At 39.0% G+C, this 24,773-nt stretch overlaps 2 protein-coding genes across 6 annotated transcripts in view; one reads left to right on the top strand and one right to left on the bottom strand.

The window, feature by feature from the left end:
• Positions 1-4,015: 4,015 nt before the first annotated feature.
• Positions 4,016-24,773, bottom strand: part of LOC122880466 — a 25,473-nt gene continuing 4,715 nt past the window's right edge. Inside the window, exons 2-3 of one of the 2 annotated variants that reach the window (XM_044205628.1) lie at positions 7,998-8,084; positions 4,016-6,851 (exon numbers count right to left, since the gene is read on the bottom strand). In XM_044205628.1, the coding sequence (XP_044061563.1) occupies positions 5,457-6,851; positions 7,998-8,030 (1,428 nt within the window). In that variant the 5' untranslated portion in view covers positions 8,031-8,084 and the 3' untranslated portion in view covers positions 4,016-5,456. The remainder of the gene's footprint in view (positions 6,852-7,997; positions 8,085-24,773) is intronic. The other variant, XM_044205632.1, reaches the window with a different exon arrangement.
• LOC122880475 lies at positions 8,131-13,987 on the top strand. 4 transcript variants are annotated; one of them, XM_044205672.1, is made up of 8 exons: positions 8,131-8,300; positions 9,132-9,256; positions 10,094-10,473; positions 10,573-10,791; positions 10,961-11,168; positions 11,280-11,427; positions 12,914-13,023; positions 13,464-13,987. In XM_044205672.1, exons 5-8 carry the CDS (start codon positions 11,010-11,012, stop codon positions 13,770-13,772), a joined length of 726 nt encoding a protein of 241 aa, XP_044061607.1. In that variant the 5' UTR covers positions 8,131-8,300; positions 9,132-9,256; positions 10,094-10,473; positions 10,573-10,791; positions 10,961-11,009; the 3' UTR covers positions 13,773-13,987. The 4 variants fall into 4 exon arrangements, with proteins under 4 accessions (XP_044061607.1, XP_044061580.1, XP_044061589.1 ...); XM_044205645.1 differs by having other exon boundaries at positions 12,911-13,023; XM_044205654.1 differs by lacking the exon at positions 8,131-8,300 and adding an exon at positions 8,929-9,016 and having other exon boundaries at positions 12,911-13,023.

Below are 24,773 nucleotides of genomic sequence, written 5' to 3'. Positions count from 1 at the left end.
AATCCCACAGTTTGTCACACGCCAAGATCCACCATCAGCCAGTCTCAACGCACCCCATCACCAGAATACTAATCACACACACCTGCTCCCCATCGGCACCTAATCAAACTGGGATAAAAGCACACCACTCACTTCAGTCAGTTGTCCGGTCTCGTTAGTACCAAAAAGGACTCTACGCCACTCCAGTGTGTCTTCCACTCCAGTGTGTCTTCCCTGTCTCCGCACATTCACCGCCTGTGTGAGAGCCTTCCTCCTGTGTTCTCCTTGTCTCCGAACATCTACCCATCCACTACCAACAAACCAGACAAAGGACAGTATCTGTAGACATTATTCCTAAGATAGATAACCTATAATCTCACCTCGTACCTGCATACTGTGTTGGCTGTGCTGTAATTCAAATAAACCATCTGTTTCCATATTATTTGTAGCATTGGAGGCGAGGCTTAGTGAATTGGAAACACAGGTCTGCACCATGGGAACTCAATCATTAGCTGCTGTAGTTAGCCAGCTCCCAGTAGCCGGTGCAGACCGACCAGAGGTAGCGCTTGTTAGCTGTCTACTGGCAGCTCCTGAGCAGCCTGGAAACCAGGGAGGCTGGGTGACTGTCTGAAGGAAGCATAGCCCTAAGCAGAAACCCCCGGTTCACCACCAACCTGTTTACGTTTCTAACAAGTTCTCCCCACTCAGCGTCACACCCGCTGAGAAACCAACTCTGATTATTGGCAGCTCCATTTTGAGAAACGTGAAGTTAGCGACACCAGCGACCATAGTCAGATGCATTCCTGGGGCCAGAGTGGGCGACGTTGAATCCTATTTAAAACTGCTGGCTAAGGATAAACGTAAATACAGTAAGATTGTTATTCATATCGGCGGTAACGACTCCCGATTACGCCAGTCGGAGGTCACTAAAGTTAATGTTGAGTCGGTGTGTACATATGCAAGACAATGTCGGACTCCGTAGTGTTCTCTGGGCCCCTGACAAACATGAGCAGTGATGACATGTTTAGCCCCATGTCTTCATTCCGCCACTGGCTGTCGAGGTGGTGTCCAGCAAACGATGTGGGGTTTGTAGATAATTGGCGGAATTTCTGGGGAAGACCTGGTCTGATTAGGAGAGACGGCATTCTTCCCACTTTGGATGGAGCAGCTCTCATAGCCAGAAATCTGACTGATTTTATTAGTGGACCTAATCCATGACAACTCAGAGTTGAGACCAGGAGGCAGAGTTGCAGTCCTACACGCTTCTCTGTGCTTCCAGAGCAGTTACCCACCCAAAACTCCTTAGTGACGGTGTCTGCCCCCCGACCACTTAAATTAATAAATTCAAAAGTTAACAGAAGAGGAGTTATAAATAAAAACCTAAACAAAAACACTGAAATAGCACAACAAAATAGGAGAGTTAAATGTGGACCCAAACATCAGATCTCTGTCATCTAAAGCTGTACTAGTGAACGAGTTAATATCAGAGTATCATATTGACTTATTTTGTCTTACTGAAACCTGGCTGGGTCATGAAGAATATGTAAGCCTAAATGAATCCACTCCGCCCAGTCATATTAATACTCCTCGAGGCACTGGCCAAGGAGGTGGAGTTGCAGCCATCTTCACTCAAGCCTATTAACCTATCAACCCTAAACCTAAACTAAATTATCATTCGAAAGCCTTGTTCTTAGTCTTTCACACCCAACCTGGTAAACACAACAGCAAATTCTATTTGTTATATACCGCGCTCCTGGTCCTTATTCTGAATTTTTATTTTAATTCTCAGAGTTTTTATCAAGTTTATTCCTTAAAACAGATAAAGTAATTATTGTAGGTGATTTCAATATTCATGTGGACGTTGAAAATGATAGCCTTAGCACTGCGTTTATCTCATTCTTAGATTGGATTGGCTTTTGTCAGAGTGTACATGAAGTCACTCACTGTTTTAACCACACCCTCGACCTCCGCCCACATGTCAGGTGGGCAAGACACTGAACCCCAAATTGCTCCCGAGGGCTGTGCTTTCGGTGTGTGAGTGTGAGTGTGTGTGAATGATTAATTAGTTTCATTGTACTGATGAGCAGTTCTGCCATCAGTATATGAATGGGGTGAATGCGATATCTAGTGTGTGAAGCGCTTTGAGTGGTCGGAAGACTAGAAAGGCGCTATACAAGTACTCACTGTTTTAACCACACCCTCAACCTTGTTCTGGTATATGGCATTGAAATTGGACATTTAATAGTCTTTCCACAGAATCCTTCTTTATTGGATCATTACTTAATAACTTTTGAACTGCTATTACTAGACTACACGCCATTAGGCAAAAACACTTACTCTAGATGTCTATCTGATATTGCTGTGACTAGATTCAAGGAAGCAATCCCATCTGCATTTAATTCAATGTTATGTCTCGAAATAACAGAGGAGTCATATGCAAATTGCAGCCCCTCCCAAATTGATCATCTTGTTGATAGTGCTGCAGGCTCACTGCGAACAACATTCGATTCTATCGCTTCTCTAAAAAAGAAGATAATAAAACAAAGAAGGTTAGTTCCATGGTATAACCCCCAAACCCGCAAATTAAAGCAAACATCACGAAAACTTGAAAGGAAGTGGAGTTCCAACAACCTGGAAGAATCTTGTTTAGTCAGGCAACATAGTCTTAAAACATACAGGAAGGCCCTTCATAATGTCAGAGCAGCTTACTACTCATCATTAATAGAGGAAAATAAAAACAACTCCAGGTTTCTTTTCAGTACTGTAGCCAGGCTGACAGAGAGTCATAGCTCTATTGAACCATGTATTCCTATAGCCCTCAGTAGTAATGACTTTATGAGTTTCTTCAGTAATAAAATTTTAACTATTAGAGAAAAATTCATCAAGTCCTGCCTTCAACCAGTACCGACTTATCTTCAAACAAAGGAACCATAGAAACAACTGTAAAACCTGATATATATTTTGACTGCTTTGCTCCTATCGACCTTCTTCCACTAACTTGACAATTAATTCATCTAAGCCATCAACCTGTCTCTTAGACCCCATTCCAACTAGGCTGCTTACACTTAGTTAGCACCTCTTTACAGGATATGATCAATCTGTCGCTATTAACAGGCTATGTACCACAATCCTTTAAAGTAGCTGTAATTAAACCGCTTGTCAGGTTCAAGATACCTAGAACATTTAAATCTTATACAAGGAAAGAAAGACAAAGGCATTAACTTAAGTTTTTACTCACGAGGAAAGTAAGCATAGATGCATTCAGTTACATCTCCTACTCACTCTGAAGTGGATCTATGCAGCCTCCTCTTTTTTATTCAGTTTAGGAGATTCCCTGTTACATAGTTTTCTAAAGGGTGGGGGAAGTATATACTGCTACATAAGAAAAGAAACAAAGTGGTGTTGTCAGGTCTATCTCGTGAGAGCGGCCTTGGAGCAGCCACTACTCTCGAGACCATCTGGTACGGTGTCAGCCTGCCCTGCCGGTCATTGGATGGCAGGGTGCATTCCTGTTATTCTATATACACACACAAGTTTAATAACACACATACACACACAGCATTGCTGTGTACTTTAAAGGTCACTAAGAACAAAACATAAATGGGATAACTTATGTACATTTTACTCTAACACCGCTTCTTAAAAAGTCCACTCTTGATCCAGGGGTTTTAGCCAACTATAGACCTATATCTAACCTTCCCTTTCTCTCTAAGATCCTTGAGAAAGCAGTCGCCAATCAGTTGTGTGACTTTCTAAATAACAATACTTTATTTGGGGATTTTTAGTCAGGATTTAGAGTGCATCATAGCACAGAGATAGCACTGGTGAAAATTACAAATGACCTTTTAATTGCATCAGACAATGGACTTGCTAACTTCAAGCATGCCTTAAGGACATAAAAACCTGGATGACCGGCAATTTTCTGATGTTAAACTCTGACAAAACTGAAGTTATTATACATGGCCCCAAACACCTCCAATACACATTATCTAAAGATATAGTTACTCTACACTGCAAAAACAGAAATCTAAGAAAGTAAAAAAATCTTATTTCTAGAAAATATGTCTTGTTTTTTGCCATAAAAGATAAAAAGTCTTATAAAATACATTGCACACTAGCTCATAAATCTTAATTTAAGAAAATTGTTCTTCTTCTGTCTTGACAAGTAAATATTAACTCATTTTGAGGTAGATTTTACCAGAAACAAGTGACAGCTATAAAGTGCAAGTTTTGGTGCATGTTCAATTAGATTATTGTGCTAATTTTAAGAATAATACCATCCCTAAAAATTATGAAAGGTCAATTTGTTGTTGTTTAGTGATCTTCTGTTTGTGTCTGTTCAAATTCAATTAAGACTAATTGCTTGTGTGAATATAAACACTTTGTCAAAAAGTGATTTGATTCTGATTTACTATATTTCACATCATCAACAGACATACAACAATGAAATTATTGTATGCAGAACAATCAAAACAGACAATATTTCACATGAGTATAAAAGTTTGTCTAAGGAATATTCTGGGTGAGCTCATAAGCAGCATTTGTTGATGAGCATAAAAATAATTGACAACTTTTTTTCTTCTCAAAAAAGGGGTTTGATCAACATTGTTGTCGATTGAGCTCAACTTGTATTGAAATCAGATTATTCCAAAACATCACAATGATAAATGAAAAGCAAAAAATTGTTATACATCAAAAATAAGTCAAAAGGTATTCAATTCAGAACACACCCGTAAATCCTCATACATTTGAGGCTTTATGTAATTCAATCACATCTCCAAGGTAATATTTCATAGGGACATATGTAATGTCCCTGTGAATGAAACTGTAATACGGTGTGAAGTCTACAAGGTTGTCTGCATTTACGAGTTCAGTTGCCTCTGCCAGGTTGGGAACCTCAATTTTATAAGACATGTAGTCTCTATCAAAACAGATTGTACTGTACATCTGACATTCAAAACAATACAAAGATGAATTTATGACGAATATGTTCCTCACAAGTCCAAATTCAGGTAGACTACTAGCATTTGCCATACACACTAGTAATGTTTTTTCACGAATGTATTTGTTTCCATATAAAGTAATCCACTTAACAGACACTGCATGGTTTATCTGGTTAACACCAAAATAGTCCCTTACTTTTACTTTTAAATACGGCATGTTTTTTACTTCTGATACTGGTCCCAATACACATTCACTGGCAAAAATGGGGTGGTTGGAACTGTTTACATTCTGACAGCATTCAAACATTTGGTTATGCTTAATCAAGGACTTACAGACATTTTTGAAATTTACTTTTGAAACCCATTTTTTAAAGAAACAATGTTTGGATTCGAACCTCATGCACATGTGACGAAGCATTGTTCCCAACAGTTTAATCTGGGATGGAACATGAATCAAGTAATGCTGTTTAGGTGTAATGTTGTTCTCTGAGAAAAGATCCTTAAAATGTTTAAGATGCTGTTCAATAAGTACTTTCAACTTGTCAATAGTCTCAAGGCTAATAACAGGTGAAAACAAAATTTTAACAATCTCCAGAAGCTCAAGAATGAAGGAAAATATGCAGTACCTTTAATCACATCCAACAGAAAGGGCAATATTTTGAGCAAAACAAGCATTTGACCTGATGACTGCTTAAGTTTGTTGTCATTGGAAGCTAATATAGGGCTAGTCCTATCTCTAGTATCTTGTGGAGAGTATGGGAAACCAATGATATCAGCACTAAAAACATCTAGGTCCAGTTGTCCCAAAAGAACCAATTGTTTCAGCATACACTTAATTTCCAAGGGAGCAATGCCCTCAAGAATTACATGCATTATATTTTGAGGAGTTTGTTGGATTAAATTGAAGGCAGGGAAATCCATTACTTTGCTCATTCGGTTTACTCCATATGTAGTTTTAAGGCTGTTCCTGAGATACTCAGTACTGGCTTTCTCAATGTCACTGCACTGTCGAATATGTCTTTCCAGTGTTCTTTGTTCAAAGTTTTCTTCATTAAAAAACATTTGCATGTCCTCAAAAGAACATTCACAATGTTGGCATTTACTGTACGCAAAGCCCACACCCTCTTTGAAGCCACACAACTCATGTTGAGCTAAAGTATCTCCACATATGGAAACTACTGCTCCATATAGCTCATGTTCACCACATGGAAGATGAATCTTCACGCCATTATATAGCTTAACCAAGTCCTCATGCAGTCTTGCCAATATGGCATCAACTCCACATTCTGAGAGTTCACTTTGCTTTGCAATAGCAATAAGGCGGATTGAAGCTAATTTTGACCTGTACTTTGGATTAATGTTTCCCAAAGTGTAGTAAAACATGAGCAACTTATTCTTTGAAGCATGAGACCCAAGTGGATTGCAAATTTCGATTTCATCCGAATAAAGGATTATCTGTAAAGCAAAGGTTTTAGAAGAAAATAATGGGTGTGAAAGCATTAGTTCACCATATATGATGTCATGAAAATATCCACTGCTGCAATTCTGAGATCTACCATTTATCATGGCAAAGATTTTTGGATGAGACAGCAATTGTTCTAAACTCTTTATCAGGGGTATATAATGGAAACATTTGTTTTTTATTGTGAGGTCTCTTCGTTTTTCTCTTTTCTGACAACATACTGCTAATCCGACCGAAACCTCTTCTGCTTCCACAAAACTGAATTTTTCTTTTATGACACTGTCCTGTCTATATGACGTTGAAACTGCAGCAAATGGATCTTTAAAGGAGTCAAAGAGTCCCAAAGCTTCTTGTTGAAGTTCACTTCCTTTATGTCTGTTAAATACTGTTTGTAGCTGATACCTCAAGTTGTTCAGTAACTGAGCTTGATACTCCTGAACCGCAGCCACAACATCATTCACACCACTCTAAAAAAAACAAAACAAAAACAAAACATTAATTAGCAGAGAAATACACTGAGCATTACAACATCACTGAATGAGAACATGTATAGATCATTAATGTGTCTCAGCAACAAAGTTTTTTGTAAAAGTTTTAATAGTGACCAATACTAATTTTAGAGGTGTACTTTGAGGTATGTTATGAGGTCAAATTTGGAAACATTAATATTTTTAAATGTTTTTGATAAACATCTCTTATGCTTATGAAGCCTCCATATATTTGATCAAAAATACAGAAAAATATTGTGAAATTTTACAATTTAAAACAATGGTTTTCAATTTTAAAATGTTTTAAACTGTAATTTATTCCTGTGATCAAAACTGAATTTTCAGCATCATTACGCCAGTCTTCAGTGTCACATGATCCTTCAGAAATCATTCTAATAATAACCGAGTATAAAATCATTATATTAATGTTGGAAACAGTTGTAATGCTTAACATTTTGTGATAATGTAAACCTGTAATATTTTTTTTCAGTATTCAATGAATACATTTTTTGAAAGAACAGCATTTATTCAAAATATAAATCTATTCCAACAATGTCTTTACTGTTGCTTTTTTTCCTTTTTAAAATCAATTTAACAACCTTACTAAATAAAAGTATTCATTAAAAAAAAACCTGACTCCAAACTTTGAATGGTAGTGTATATTGTTACAATTTATCTATTTTAAATAAATTTTAAATAAAGTTTTTTTAACTTTGTCAAAGAATCCTGAAAAAAGTATATCTGATTACAACAAATATGGTAACACTTTACAATAAGATTCCATTAGTTAGGATTACCGAAGAATTAATAATTATACAGCATTTATTCATTTTAATGTTGATTTCAACATCTACTAATACATTATTAAAATCAAATGCTGTAGTTTTAAACATTACTTAATGCACGATGAACTAACATGAACAAACAACAAACAGCTGTATTCTTATTAATGAACAACAAAGATAAATAAATTAACAAAGATTAATAAATATGGTAACTAACAACTGTATTGCTCATTGTTAGTTCATGTTAGTTAATACATTAGCTAATGTTAACAAATGTGACCTTTTGTGTTACCAAAAAATATTAAGCACTGCAACACATTTTTTTTTTACTGATACTGACCTGTGAGAGATGATGTTTCTTTCTAGCAGTCATCACAATAGCAGTGGCTTGTCTGGATAGCACATCATCACTGGATAATTCATCGTTCTAAACAAGAAGAAAATATATTAAAACAAACAAACAAAAACAAATAAATAAATAATAAACGCGCAATAGTGCGTTGATCCTGTGACGTAACGTTTTGTAATACGCATGCGCAATCAACGCGCCGCCAAAGCGCAGTAAGGAAACGGAAGGCCACTTCCTCCCGCCACTTTGTCAGTATGGACGGACTTGATGAAGTTGCGATTTCTACCCTAAAAGGTTAGTAATTTATAAAAAATTGTGTGTATTTGTGTATCCTGTGTATTTGAAATTGAATTGTAATCTAAAAGGATTCCTACTGGAAACAACACGCTCCTGTAACCGAATGAAATTAGTTGAGCGTTGTCTTTTTCTTGAGATCTGTTCAATACATATTTTGTATAAAATTTCAGCCTATCCCATTTTGCTTTCCATGTTGTTAGTTGTACAAGTTGGTGCAAATTAAGTAATAATTATTATTTATTATCATTTATTAAAAGCATCTTATATGCAAACATGACCTCATTTTTTTTAGTGACGTCACTCTGAGGCAAATTCTACTAAACTATCACTTCTGTTGCTTTATTGTTAACACTTTATAATTTGAATTCAGTGAAATTAGTCAATTAGTTGCTTTTACAATATTTTTTGCAGCACTTATTGATCCTTGTGTTACAATATGTACCAATATATATATTTTTTTATTTAAATGTGCATACAACATTAGTTATTTCATAATGAACATCTGTACTACCATTAACCAATGCCCTAAAATGGTTTATTGCTTTTTCAAAATACCTAATGCATTTACTGATGCTAACATAAAAAACCTTTTTGTCAAGTGTTAATCTTTTATCAATATTTGTCTGTTTATTTCACTTAATTCAGCCATTTCATAGCTTTAACATTTCTGCCATGTTAAGACCATGTTATAAAACAGAAATTTCTCTATTTAGGTAAACTGTTATTTAATAGCTATAATGAAGTAGATGCATTTTTACAATATCTGAAAAGTTATTCAGTATAATGCACCTGAGCTATGCTAACTAACATATTTACATGTGTTCTAAGCTGCTAACATTGGGGAAGACATTTTACCGACTCTCTCACGGGATGATATCCGAGATCTCTTTCCTGGTCCTGAGCACTTCCTGCGGCGCAAAGCCATTTGGCTCATTACTCATAAGGAAGAACAGGTAATTTTACTTAACCCCTTAACTGTCACTCCATTTTTGAGAATAAACATGATTCCAATCCAAACTTAATTTATTGAAAAAAAATTAAGTATTAAAAACTTGTGGAAGTTTAAAGTTAACTGTAAATCAAATGTACTGTACTAAGAATATATTTAATATAAAATGTATATTTTATCAAATATATTTTACTCTAAAATTGCTATCAAATGAAAGCCATATGTCTATCCAAGTTGCGTTCCAAATTTGAAGATGATGTCACAAAAATTTAAATTCCTATGATATTTTGTTTAGGAGCTGTACCAAATAATAGCCACCAGGCGTCACCAATATTTTATTGAATTTTTTTTTTTTATGCATTGTCCTGTTACAAATTTATAAATGTCTGTCCAAATATCTCTTCTATCACAAAACAGTTGGCAAATATGGAACCATGAGATTCAGACCTTTCTAGGAATAAGTATTGTAATTTGAAACTTGACATCACCCACTAGAGTAGGAGCTCACTAAAAGAAATTAAAGTACCATTTCCATGGTAACACGACATCCGATTTCAAATGGTTGTCACAGGCTGAACCTGATTGTGCTGATGATTACTAAAATATGTGAAATGAAAAAAGGCAATATATAAAAAGAGTGCCCCACCTGTGGGACGGTGACAGTTAAGGTTAAAATATTTGTGTTTTGGATATTTTAAACCTGTTATCGGTAATTAAATTTTCAGCACAGAGAATTTATATGTACGTTAAAGATTAACACTTATACATACAAGTGAGACCCTCTGGAATAAAATTATAAATGACTTTTCTGATTTGATTAATGTATACATTTGTGTTTTAGGGGCACACCACCATTCCTGTTGAAGGTTCATCAGCTGATGATGAACATGATGGAGGTCCAAAAAGAGACGACCCCAGCACTTCAAAGTTTTTAAAGTTGCCCAGCCCAGAATATGTCCTCTTCACTGATAGTGAACTACAACACGTGAGACGTACATATTTGAGCAGCAGCGTCTTGGAAAAGAGGGTGAAGTCACCTTATCAAAAGAGCTCTTTTGCCGACTCATCCGAAATACAATGACAAATATGATATCTATTGCAAGAGCCTCTTCAGATGACTACAAATATCCCACTAAACATGAAGTTATCGCCATGGCAAAGCGGTTAGTGGAATACTACCCTATGATAAAAGATAAGTCAACTGGATCGAGTCATGAGTGGGTAAGAGACTTCATTTGCTTGAATATTTATAGGCAAAACATGTTTTCCTGCTAACATTATGTTTCAAAACTATTCATTGATGCGTTTTTTCTGTTTTAGAGGACACTGTTGCCAAAAAGCTATTGAAGAGACTTTCGAATATCCGAAGTCCTGCGAAGGCCAAACACCCTCCATCCAAGAGAGCACGTCTGGATGAAGTACCGTCTGCTGCAGCGGGAAGCGACTATGATGCTAATTCCAGTGCGTCAACAGTTCATCTATCACCACCTTCAAGATCAAGCACCCCACGACAAGAAAATGACAGCATTGATGAAGCATGTATGTACATTATGTACCAGTATAGTGTTTGCAGTAAATAATAACACAATATTTGGTAATATATGTAAGCCTAATTCTCCCCTATTTATTTTTATGTGGCATGGCATACATTCTTGAATTGTTGATTTTGTGCTTCTTGTTCTAATTATATCGAATGCCTGAATTATAGCCGATGGTCCAGACAACAGCCTTGACAGCCAGAAAACACACAGCCAGAAATGTACAAAGCAAAGAAGCCAAACAAAGCTGCTGTAACTCATCTATTAGACCTGGAGTTCCAGTCCAGAAGAAATTTCATTGACTCAGAAGCTTTGAAGGAGCAAGACAGACCCACAAAAATTTTACAGGCATACCCGTGCTTCAAAGATCTGGACCATGTGGGTATACACTAAAACATAATTTAGACTGAGTGACAAATGTTCCATATCATCTGCCTAACTGCAGACATACAAGTTAATGATTCTTATAACTTTCAATGTTTTTCTCAGGCAATGGATGAACTGCGGAGAATCATTGAGCCTAACAATTGCCGATACATTTCTGAGGTGAAAGGCAGGTGGGAGACCTTCTACTCCAAAGTTCAGTTTTATGGCGTCATGAAGAAAGTCATGAAGCCTCCAAGGACACTGAATGGAGGTAAAGATGTATTTCATTGATTCTGTACAGATAATACCCACCTGATTTCAGTAACACTTTATAATAAGTATACAGTAATAAAGTATTTAAATCCTTTGCAAACTATTGGTTTATAGTTAACTCATAGTTATTATATTGTAGTCTCTACATTCTTAATACATTAATAGGCTAATTAGTTCTTCATTCATTTTCAGTGGAATTAACACAGTTATTGTTTAAATTAGCTCATAAGTAATAAGTTTGTTAATATCTATTATGCTTTTGGTAACAACTAAGGGTTAGTTCACTCAAAAACTAAAATAATGTGATTTATTACTCACACTCATGTCGTTCCACATCTGTAAGACCTTCATTCAGTGTATATTTCATTGGCTGTTGCATTAGTGACACCACGGAATATCGAGTTGGGCAACAGCTACAGATATTTAGCATGCTAGATATTTGTCTTGTGTAGGCGATCTTTGATGTGTCATTAAGTAGTTCACACATAAAGATTGGCGAGCGCCGATCACCTGCTGATTTTCCCCCGATCACAGCCCAACCTGTCGGCAAGCTCGTTAACATTCAAATCGGGCTTAAAATCCTGTAAACTTGCCATTAGATTAGGTCACAGAAAATTGGAAAATGTCATTAATTAAGCGCTTTACTCCAACCTTTATTATAAATTTATTGTGTTAGTATTAAGTGTTCCTTTTAAAAACTTAAACACCGTTTTCTGTGATGGGTAGGTTTATGGGCAGAGTTAGTGAAGGGGGAGAGAATATACAGTTTGTATATTATAAATAACATGACGCCCATGTCCCCGTAAACAACATTACGCCCATGTCCCCGTAAACAACACATGCCATTTTAAGGAACACTGAATATGAATGCAATTAATGTCTAATAAAGGTTGGTTTAAAGCACTTTTTCCATTTTCCATGACCTTTCCATGAATTTTGCTATCCTAATCATTGTTAACATGTATTCATTACTTCCATGAGTTCATTGTCTCTATCTTAAATTAATACATTGATAAATTAATACATTATTAGCTAACTGTGTGATTTGTATATGTAGATTTCTGAAATTACAAAAATTGGACACAGCCATCTGATAACGGATGACTCTAATTGTTAATGTTGACATGCATTCTCTGTAAAGCTGCTTTGAAACAATATGTATTGTGAAAGGCGCTATACAGATAAATGTGAATTGAACTGAATTAATCTATTTACTCCTAGTTAATTAACAATTCCTTTACTATGAGCTAATTAAACAATAATAATTGATAATTGCAGTGACAGTGAAATCACTATTTATATATTAATATATGTATATTAATATATTAACTATGAATTAACTATAAACTAATAGTTTGGTAATGATTTTGAAGTACTTTATTCCTGTTTACTTTATTATTTATTACCCTAATTCCTTCGATATATCATATCGATATAGATCTCCTCTCTTGTTTTTTTTTTTTTTTTGTGTTTTTCTCAAGTAGTTGAACATGCCATTGCTGTGTTTACCGCCCTGCCACTGCTCTTCCCATCTGGCTCTGCGGCACCCAAGAAACTGGTCCCAATCAGTGAGGCTCTTTTCCATGTTCTTACGGTGAGTTTAACCTCAGTAGTGATAACTTAGCATGTGCCTAAGATGCCTACACTCTCAATAAAATACTTTAAAAAACATCCTAATTGGGCTACTCAAATATTGGCCATGCAGCATAAAAAATAATCCAATAAAATACCCTCAACCCAGCCTTTCGGTAGAAAAAGATACCCATAATAACCAGTTATTTAGAAGGATGTAAATGCTGTGATGTGTAATTGAGCTTTATTTATAAAGTACTTTTTAGTAGTTTACTTGTACATAATGTACATTTCATCCTGAATGCATATTTAGCCAGCAATAGCCTAAAACTTGAAACAAATGTTTCTGTTTCCTCATTAACCCTTTCCACCTCACACAAAATAAACACAAACATTCCTTATTTTGCTTTTTTTTGCTGTGTTTGTAGTCTAAATTCTGTATTTATGTATTTGGTTTTCTAGCCCTCGCAGGATCCTGATACCTACATCCACCGGCGTGTGCTTTCTAGTCCTGTCCTGCTGGTTGGTGAGGAGAACTGCATGGTGGTTGTAGGTACAACTCCAGTTGTAACTTTTGAGAAAGATTTGCTCCACAAGGGGCCTCTCTACCTCCTGGCCTATTACTATGCATTTCACCTGACATATCCCAAGTGTATTGCCACACTCTTGTCTGTTTTACAAACACAAGTACTTGGAGATGTCATCCATGAACAGGATGCAACCTCCTCGTACAAGAAGGCCATTCATGAATGGAAAATGTTTGTTGAGTAATTACTGTTTCAAAGATGTTGTATGGCTGAGGCAGTGATGGCTGCAGTTTTTTCTACCCCATTTCTTTTGCACTTGATTTGTGCTATTTTTGAGTTTTCCTCATTTTCAGTAGTGTTTCTTCAATCTGCCATACATTAATGCAATACATTCATTGAGAAATTGCTGTTTGAAGCTTACATGACTGCTGTTTAAGGTTAGTGTATGCACCTGACAGACTGAGGCATAGCTCTTTGTGCTGAACATTTGCTGTTGATATGCCAGTTATTGTTAAGAGGAGGTTCTTCAATAAATGTTCAGAAAACTTAAGTTGTTTGTTTATTCATTTAGTACATTGATGTTTTTTTATTGGGGTGTTTAAAGAATGTATCAGTTTTCAGGTTGCATCTTAAATATTCTACACTGCACTAAAATTACTTATTATTCAGTGCTTATAAAAAGTAAAAATCACATAATTATAAGCATTTTTGTCTTGTTATAAGACCTAACAGTACTTTTAGAGACTAGATTTAAGACAAAATATTCTAGTTTTAATGCAATCTGCACTAAAATTACTTATTAGTCAGTGCTTATAAAAAGTGAAAATTGCATAATTATAAGCATGTTTGTCTAGTTATAAGACCTAACTAGTGACTAGATTTAAGGCACAATATTCTAGTTTTAATGCTATTTTCACTAAATGTGTGTATTATTCAATTCTTGTAATAGGAAAAAACTGCACAGCTTTAAGCCTTTTTGTCTAGTTTTAAGATCCAATTGCATTTATTAGTGACTAGATATTTATGCTATTTTCAAGAATTCTTATCAAGTCAGTTTTGCTTACCCCATTGGCAGATTTGTTTGCTTGAATTTAGCACACTTTAACTAGATTTAAGCATATATTGCTTGTTTCAAGAGGGGCATTTTTTGCAGTGTAGATGGCATTGCCCTGGCCTCCAGCAGTACCATAAGGAACCTCTGAGTTATCTTTGATCAGGAGTTATTCTTCAACTCCCACATGAAACAAACTTCAAGGACTGCCTTCATTCACCTATGTAACATTGCAAAAATCAGGCACATCGTGTCTCAAAATGATGCCGAAAAATTAGTGCATGCATTTGTTACTTCTAGGTTGGACTACTGCAATTCCTTATTATCAGGCTGCCCGAATAAGTCCCTTAAGACTCTCCAGTTGATCCAGAATGCTGCGGCACGTGTATTGATAAGAACTAGGAAAAGAGATCATATTTCTCCAATATTAGCTTCTCTGCACTGGCTCCCTGTAAAATCCAGAATAGAATTTAAAATCCTTCTCCTCACCTACAAAGCTCTTAATGGTCTGGCACCATCGTATCTTAAAGATCTCATAATACCTTATTATCTGACTAGAACTCTGCGCTCCCAGAATGCAGGGTTACCTGTGGTTCCTAGAGTTTCCAAAAGTAGAATGGGAGCCAGAGCCTTCAGTTATCAAGCTCCTCTCCTGTGGAATCAGGTCCCAGTTTGGATTCGGGAGGCAGACACCATCTCCACATTTAAGAGTAGACTTAAGACTTTCCTCTTTAATAAAGCTTATAATTAGGGCTGGCTTGGGTGAGTCCTGAACCATCCCTTAGTTATGCTGCTATAGGCCTAGACTGCCGGAAGACTTCCCATGATGCACCTCTTTCCTCTCTCCTTCTCTCCCTCTCCATCTGTATGCATTTTAATCCCATTACTGAATGTTAGTAACTCGACATCTTCTCTCTCCCGTAGTTCTGTGCTTTCTCATTTCTCTCCTCTCTCCTTCTGTTGCTTTCAGCAGGTATTTCTGCCTCCGAAGCTGCAGAGACTGGATCTGTGGTTGTGGGCCGCCTGCTGCCCCTGTGTTCCTGCTCGACAACTGCTACTACAGTTGTTGTTATTGGCTCTGTTACTGACATTATTTTTCCTATAGCTGTCATCCTATTATTAACACTACAATTACATTTCTACTATTTTAAAAATTCTAGGTGGTATTTGCATTGTGCCTCCCTCATTTGTTGGGTCTCTGTAAATAATATTATTAAGAGTACGGTCTAGACCTGCTCTATAGGAAAAGTGCAATGAGATAACTTCTGTCATAAAATTGGCACTATATAAATACAATTGAATTGAATTGAACCACAGCGTACTGGGTTTAAGTCCTGTTGCTGTGGGGAATGAAATTAAAGCACAATATATTAGTGTTGCGGTGGTGAAAGCAAAGGATAAAATACAACTTTGAACCATATAAATCGAAAACATATCTAGGGTGGGTAACAAACCAGGCAAATTCACCATGGCAACCAGATTTAAGGAAGCTACACAAAGCCACTGCATCCACACCAAGAGATAGCTCTTGCACATCACCCTTAAAAGCAGAACTTGTCATTTTACATTTCTGTTAAAGTACAGATTAAACAAACAAGCTATAACATCCTCGTTAGTGATCTGTTGGTACAGTAGGTGCATTTTTTAACTTTGGACAGAGCCTGCTTACTGTCTTTATCTATCTAAGTTCTGACTTGAGGGGCTAGATGTATAAACAATGTGTATGCACATAAACCATGCCTTTTCCCACATCTAAACTGGTATTTATAAAATAATGTACACTTAGAAAGCATGCACCTCACGCATATCTCAGACCAGCAGACACATGGTTTTGTAACTTGAGCCTTGTGTGATACAGTGAGTGAAGCTGAAATGGAACATATATTAGGGATGGAATCTAGTAATAAAACATTATTTGTTCAGGTTGTTGGCAAGTTTACATACAGTCTATGGGTTAGACAAAGAAACGAAATTCAAAATGGTGGCAAGGCCATGTATGTTAAAGTGTGTGGCTCTGTTAGTTTACGTTTGAATTGTGTAGGATAAATGGTGCCAGGTTAGAAAAGGTGTTTGAAAAAACATGGTTCACATTTGAATATATTATATTTGCACTCCTTTTGTATTTATTACTGACTGAAAATGTTAGATTTCAGATTTTAATCTGACTTACCTGCACACTGAGTAGATATGAATCCTCCTAGGACATATTTATATTTATTTGCGACGTTGCAAACTCTGAGAAGGTCTTCCTCAGGCAAATACACAGGTATTGTGAGGCTTATATAGTGAGACAAAAAGAAACATAATCAGCTGATCGAATGCATGTGTGGCAAATAGGTGCATTCGATCAGCCATGTTTTTTTTCTTTTGCCTCACTATACAGTATTGGCCTCACAATACCTGTGCAATACCCACAAGACCTTCTCAGAGATCACAAATGATAGTTTCTCAGTGAATGTTCCACATTTGTCTTAAAGAAATGTCCAAACGAAAACAGCACATAAGATTATCGTTTCATTTTCTATTTTCTGCTAAGATCAATGCAAAAATCTTAACCTATAAGTGCCATTTTAATATTTTCATTTATAATTACTAACAATTTTTTTGTTTAAAGTTTAGATCACCACTATATTTCCAATTAACATAGGAAATTGATGAATTACAACTTTTAAGAATGTGCTTTTACTCTAAAGTATATTTAGCACTACACAAGCAACAGTTTAACTAATTAAAATTATATCTTGCATTCATGAAAACACAATATTAAAGGTTGAAAATTTACAAGTTGTTTTGTATGACTTAAGTACACTTGAAGTGAAAAGATGTGTTAACAGTAATTATAGTGATAGAACCTATGGATAATAACCCAGTGCAAAATATTTATGTCTTTTGAAACAAGTGATGCCTTCAACCTCTTTAAGGGGAGTACACATCACATTGGCCTAGGTGTAACTTTCCTCAAGTGTATGTCATAACCTGGCCCATTGGCCATGACAAAAACAGGAAAACACACAGAATGCCAATAAATACAAGTTATATATTGCAATAAAGAAAATAAACTGAACTGTAACTTTGGATATGAGGTAAAATAAGTGAAATCAGTAGTGTTCATGTGGATGTGTGTGGATGGTGTAGGATAAGGCGGCACGGAGTAAAAGTAAAACAAAATGCTAATCAAAGCAATAGGGTGCAGGCGCTGACAAGGGAAGAGAGCGAGCTGGAAGCTGGGACATTTTTATATCCTGTAGAGCACTGGGCCCAGGTGCTCCAGATCTGGCTGGATACTGCAATCAACTCTCTGGCACCTCAAAAGACAACATGGGTAGACACAGTTACTAACAAAGCACACACACAAGTAGACTAAGCAGGGGCTGTCACATGTCCTAATACTAACGTTACTGATTTAACCCTACCTAATTCAGCCCAGCCCAGCTACCTGTTTTCACCACCGGCAGCTATAAACGGCATGCGAAAGGCACCCGCCCCAAGCAGCAACTGCTCTGCTACACTTGGCCGTCTGCACGGTGCTCCCCAGAACAGCGTACTCATGTCCACTCTCTCCCTTTCAACACTTTGTAGTCCGTCCCTCCAGTCATAATCAGGCACAGGTGCAGCCAAGTCTAGCATTAATGTTACGTTAACATTACATTGCCCGTATGGTAAGTTTAACGTTAACATTGCATAACATTAGCTAACTAACGAGGTGGACCTTTATTTTCCAACCTTAAACCTCAAACGTATTACCACCCTAAATTCTACACATTATGTTTTGACTTCAGTGCATGCCGGTTTAATAACTGTGGCTAACATATGCTCCTGTTAAGTTAGCATCATTAACACAGCTGGGCGTCTTGCTTGAAGGCTAACCCAAGGCTAATTCATTAGTTTGCTAATGTTGGTACAAATAACCATATAGCAACCCATATTATTCTTAAGATAATTTCATGAAAAAGTCTCCAAAAAGCACAAACACGGCTGAGAGGTCAAGTTCGGTGACTTGCTGAGCTGAGGTGTCGGGCGGCTGGAAAACAGCATACCGTTAGCGGTAACGGCACCGGCTGTCAATCAAAGTGCCCACACCCTTAATTATGCATATAGCGCCAATTCATAACAGAAGTTATCACATTGCGCTTTTCCTATAGAGCAGGTCTAGACTGTACTCTTTATAATATTACTTTAAGCTTTAAACTTTAAGCCTTAATATATTTTAAACGGGTGAATTATAAAAAAATTCTCCCCCCTCACAGTTGTCATGAAGGGGGAAATTAAGAGACCAAAAGCGTTTTTTGAACCAGGCTATAAAGATGTTTATTTCTGCTGTAAAGTTAGCCTTGGCCCTCCGTAGATCTACAACCAGCTCCTTATACCTTGTCACATTGAGCTGCAGATGGTTCTGCTCACACCATGAGACAAAGTTACCCACCACAGCCCTGTACTCAGTCTCATCACCACCACTGATACATCCCACCACAGCAGAGTCATCAGAAAACTTCTGAAGGTGGCAGGACTCTGTGTAGTAGCTGAAGTAGATGGTGAAGAGGAAGGGAGAGAGGACAGTCCCCTGAGGGGCCCCAGTGTTGCTGACCACGCTGTTCGACACACAGTACTGCAGATGCACATGGTGTGGTCTGCCAGTCAGGTAGTCAACAATCCAGGACACGAGGGGGACATCCACCTGCATCGCTGCCAGCTTCTCACCCAGCAGCGCTGGCCAGATGGTGTTGAAAGCACTGGAGAAGTCAAAAAACATGATCCTCACCGTGCTTGCCGGCTTGTCCAGGTGAGTGTAGATGCATTTCAGGAAGGAAGATGATAACGTCCTCAACACCTAGCTGCGGCTGGTAGGCGAACTGAAGGACACGGCGTCTTCGGCACAGGAACGAGGCAAGATGTCTTCCACAGAAAAGGGACCCTTTGAAGACTCAGGTTCAGATTGAAGACATGTTGAAGGACTCCACATAGCTGGGGGGCACAGGCTTTTAGCACCCCGGGGCAAACGCCATCGGGGCCTGCAGCCTTTTTTGAGTGGAGTTTCATCAGCTGTCCTCTCACCTGGTCAGCAGCCAGGCACACAGCAGAGGTTACAGGCGGATGAGGAGGGGGAGTCATCAGTCTGGAGAGGGCCGTTAACCTGAGAGCCGGTTGAGGGGGGAGTAGGACTCTCCCACGAAGACGGAAGCAGGGGGAGCAGTGGACTCAGAGGTGTCTGAGGGCAGACAGCAGCTGCATTAGAGGTGGGGTGAGCAAGAGCCAGTGTGTTGAATCTGTTAAAGAACAGATTAAGGTCGTTGGCCCTGTCCAAGTTGTCTTCAAATCATGCTGCCAGTCGGTCTGAAGCCAGTGTTCATGCGCTCCAGACCACTCTCATGTTGTTCTGCTGTATGCATACCATACAACTATACTGAACATGACATGCTGTGGAATTCAATTAGGGGTAGAAGCTATACTTTGATAAAAGACATCAATTAATCAATGACAGACAAAGATCAATTCATCAAACTTGCTGTTTTAGGAATTTAGGAATCGCAAATCTCTACCAGTAATGTTACCACTCTGTTACAAACTGTGACTCACACCACGAGAGTTGGTTACTATCCCAGTGAACGCTGGTGTTGCATCAAATTGATAGGCACATCGGTGAACCCGCAGTAGTAGACTAATGAAGTGGACCCAATGTTACAATATCAGATGATGGATTAAAAAAGTGGGGGTAACAAAAACGGGATTTCGAACGGGGGGGGGGATGAGGTCATGTCCCTAGTGGATGTTACACCCAAGCAGTGGACCCAGGACGTTCAGTCAAAACCAGCAGTCTAATATAACAGATACGAATGATTTCTCATATGCATTTAAACACTCCAACTCAGCGGCTGAACAATGCACTCCTGGGACATGCTTTTTAATATGCTGCACACTGAGGGTGCTCACAGAGAACAGGCTGTATTTGTGTTAGTGAGTGAACCCTCTAATTGATGATAATGGCAGAGCTGCAGGGGCGGCTGAGCTGAAAATGAAGAATCTATTAATCTGAATTGTAATTTGAAAGTTTTAAAGGTACTATTAATTGGATCTTTTTTTCCAAAGGAGAGGCTAATAGAGGCGTTTTATTGCAGCCGAGATTTAGAAGAGAGATTTTAGGGAGACTTTTGGCATTTTAATGAAACAGGTCTTACCTTGAAATGCTGAAATGTTAAAACCCATCAGCAGAGACACCGCCGATTGATAAAACCTGCCACTCTGTCTCTTCCCCTCGCCATACAGATAGATGAGAAGCTCATTAAAAATGAAGAAACTGAAATTGCATATTGCGAGTGCTAAATACAATTATGATCGGACACAGTTTGGTTATGTACAACTGGGGCCTCATTTATCAGTGTGTGTGCAAACTTTTGTACTTATCAAACATACCTACTCACAGCTATGGAGGACTAAAGCTGCTGTTATACTAACTAAATCAATAAATGACTAAATATATAAATAAATGAAATAATAAAGAAATAAATGTAAATAATAAAATAAAAGCCACAATTATCAAATAAATGTGCAGGTTAATTTGAAAATAAATAAATATGCACAGAAATAGAAAAATAAATAATGAATTTATTTGACAAATTACTTATTTTTGTATTCATTTATTTTCATTTTTCTTCCCAATTGATTATTTTCTGTTTACATGTATTTCTGTTTTTATTTATTTCCCTATTTATTTATTTCTGTATTTATTCACCCATATGTTAATGAGGGGGCATGCCTTGATGGTGTCACTTAACAGTCGTTGGTTAATCTATATGAGAGTTCACAGATTGATTGTACTTGTCTTGCTCCCCACTACTAGCCAATGTGCAGCCTTCCAGAAATGACAAGAAGAAGCTATACGCAACTAGCAATGGATGTACACTGGAGAACAATTGCGAGAGATTTGAGAGTTTTGAGTGATATGGCTGAAAATGAGTGGAGGCACAATTGGAAAGTTTGATAGAGTTGGATGCAGTTGTCCGTGAGATCCTCAGTCATCATCCAAATACAGGCAACAAGATGATGCTAGGACATCTCAAGGCTCAAGGCATACGGGTTCAAAGTAAGTGAATATCGTCATTGTCAATCTCAAAGACAAAAGTTTTCCAATAGTTTCAACTTCAACTTCAACCTAACCACTTTTCCTGTTTGCCCAAATATGTCACTTGTGTAACTTTTCAATTTTGTATAAATTGCTCATCCATATAAATGACTAGCCGCTGAGTGACTATGGCTTAACCATGACCCTTAGCCTAATTATATTTAGTTACAGTATGGGCTTGACCACTAGAAGTGATTCCTACAACATCTGTGTGAAGTAACCTTTTTAATGGCCACTCATTCGCCTGCATGGAAGACAGCATGTGCAAGAATCAATACATTGTGTAGATCCACAGGGGGTTCAAGTGTGCACGCTACAGCTGCAGACTGTGATGCACAGAAGATATTCTGTGCAAGCTCCTAACAGTCTATGGCATATAGATGGCAACAACAAACTTATAAGGTAAGGCTGTACTTTTGGGAACTATGCAATTCATACAATAGACCTACTGTGTCACAAAACCACAAATTAGTATTTTTCTTGGGACCTTCTACCACCAGCAGTTATTTTAGATTACATGCAGATCAGCCTTTTTCTTTGCCTTTTGGAGTACATGCACATCAAGATAGTGATAAAACATTATTTATCCCAAAAGAAATTGTTGAAAATCACATAGTATAATACTCAGTCATATCAATAAGGGGCCTATGCAATGTCTGGGCTGGATCTCAAAAACTCCCAGATGCCAGTGTCATTCAACCCCCTTCTCAATTGTTTGACCTGTCTGGAGGTCCTTCCGAGAACCTTTAACAAAACAAAAATAGTATGACAACCAATTGAGTATTCTGCATTGGTTGTATCGGCAGCAGTAACATTTGTGGGAGACAAAAATATCAACCAAGCAAAAGAATTTCACATATTATTCATCCAGATTCAAGTTTTTATTTACATATCCTGTAGCAGTTTGGCTTTGTCCTTCAGCCACCACCTGTTCTCGGATGTGACACCAGGCAAGTCCCAGGGCGAGCTCACCAAGCAAATGTAACAGTGAAAAAGGCTTGACATAAGTTGTTATTAAAGCAATCTGTACAGGTATATGTAGAAAATTAACAACATATTGAAGCACACCTGGATATGCCCTGTAGAGTGTAGACTTGATCCCTGTCTTGCTAAAATTCTTTACGAACCACAAGTTGACCTAGTGGTTCTGGTTGGATTCCCCTTGAAATAAGAACGACTTAATAAGTAAGACACAACTTAATAATAATGATTAATTCAATTCAATTTTCAATTCAATTTAATTTATATAGCGCCAATTCATAACAGAAGTTATCTCATTGCACTTTTCCTATTGAGCAGGTCTAGACCGTACTCTTTATAAAATTATTTATAGAGACCCAACAAATCCCACCATGAGCAAGCATTTGGCGACAGTGGCAAGAAAAAACTTCCTTTAAGAGGCAGAAACCTTGGACAGAAACAGCGTCAATGGTGGGCGGCCATCTGCCGCTGCCGTGTTAGGTTTTGAGAGAGAAAGAGAGAGAGAGAGAGAGAGATGGAGAGGTTTAGAGAGAAAGGTTTTTTTTGGGGGGGGGGGCACAATGCAAATACCACCTAGAATTTTTTAAATAGTAGAAATGTAATTAGGAATGACAGCTGTAGGAAAAATAATGTCAGTAGACACTGCCTGTTGCCATTTCCACACCCATTTACTAAAGGAGGCACATCACATCTCTCTCCAAAGTAACTGCTGTTACCACAAGAAGACTGCTGTTACCACAGTCGGCTCTCGACTGCTCGCCTGCCTCCAGCCCAGAGGTCGTGCCGCCGCCTGCCTCCAGCCCAGAGGTCGTGCCGCCGCCGCCTGCCTCCAGCTCTGAGGCCCAGTCGCCGTCCGTCTCCAGAGGGTCCCAGCCTACATCATCCGTCTCCAGAGGGTCCCAGCCTACGTCGTCCATCTCCAGAGGGTCCCAGCCTTCGCCGTCCGCCTCCACAGGGTCCCAGCCTTCGCCGTCCGTCTCCAGAGGGTCCCAAGGCTCAGCTCCGGCCTCCAGCCCGGAGGTCCGTCAGCCGCCAGAGTCCCCAGGCTCAGCTCCGGCCTCCAGCCCGGAGGTCCCTCAGCCACCAGAGTTGCCAGACTCAGCTCCGACTTCCTGCCCGGAGGTCCGGCCGCCAGAGTCGCCAGCCTCCTCTCCGGCTTCCTGCCCGGAGGTCAGGCCGCCAGAGTCGCCAGCCTCCTCTCCGGCTTCCAGTCCGGAGGTCAGCAGTCAGCCAGAGTCCACTCCGGTCTCCAGCCCGGAGGTCAGCAGCCAGCCAGAGTCCGCTCCGGTCTCCAGTCCGGAGGTCAGCAGCCAGCCAGAGTCCGCTCCGGTCTCCAGCCCGGAGGTCAGCAGCCAGCCAGAGTCCGCTCCGGTCTCCAGCCCGGAGGTCAGCAGCCAGCCAGAGTCCGCTCCGGTCTCCAGCCCGGAGGTCAGCAGCCAGCCAGAGTTCACCCCGGTCTCCAGCCCGGCCTAAGCTCCTTGTCGACCGCCCAACGTGACCGGCTCCACCCGTCTCCAGGCTCCAGATTGACCGCCCAACGTGACTGGCTCCACCCGTCTCCAGGCTTCAGGTCGCCTACCCGACACACCGGACCCCGATCAGCTCCCCGGATCAGCTTGCCCCCTAGGGATAGGCCGCAGTGTCGGGGGGAGGGGGGGTTTCTCGGCCCTCGGAAGCTGGCCGTGGAGGGGAGGGTACTGTCACAGCCTGTCATGTTCTCACCAGCCACTACACTACACACACCGCACTCCCTCACCCGATTACTAATTCCAATCACCTGTCACTCATTACACACCTGCACCTTATCAGCACTCCACTCCCCTATAAAGCACTATCCCTCACCTCAGTCAGGGTCCGGTCTCGTTAAGACTTAGGATAGAACTCTTGTCTCCTGAATCTACTATGCCTTGGACTTAACTACAGAACGACGAAACTCCTACTAGCACCCAGCACCCAGTACCTCGATCCCGGCTCCTGTCTACTCCAGTCTTCCGTGTGTGTTGCTCCAGCTCCCGGTCGTGTTTTTTGACTTCTCCAGTGCTTTCAACACCATCCGGCCTGCCCTGCTGGGAGAGAAGCTGGCAGCGATGCAGGTG

This window comes from Siniperca chuatsi, linkage group LG1, assembly GCF_020085105.1.
Source record: "Siniperca chuatsi isolate FFG_IHB_CAS linkage group LG1, ASM2008510v1, whole genome shotgun sequence".
Classification (NCBI taxonomy): domain Eukaryota; kingdom Metazoa; phylum Chordata; class Actinopteri; order Centrarchiformes; family Sinipercidae; genus Siniperca; species Siniperca chuatsi.
Note: the sequence above shows the minus strand (reverse complement) of the source record. Positions and strands in the feature narration are given on the sequence as shown.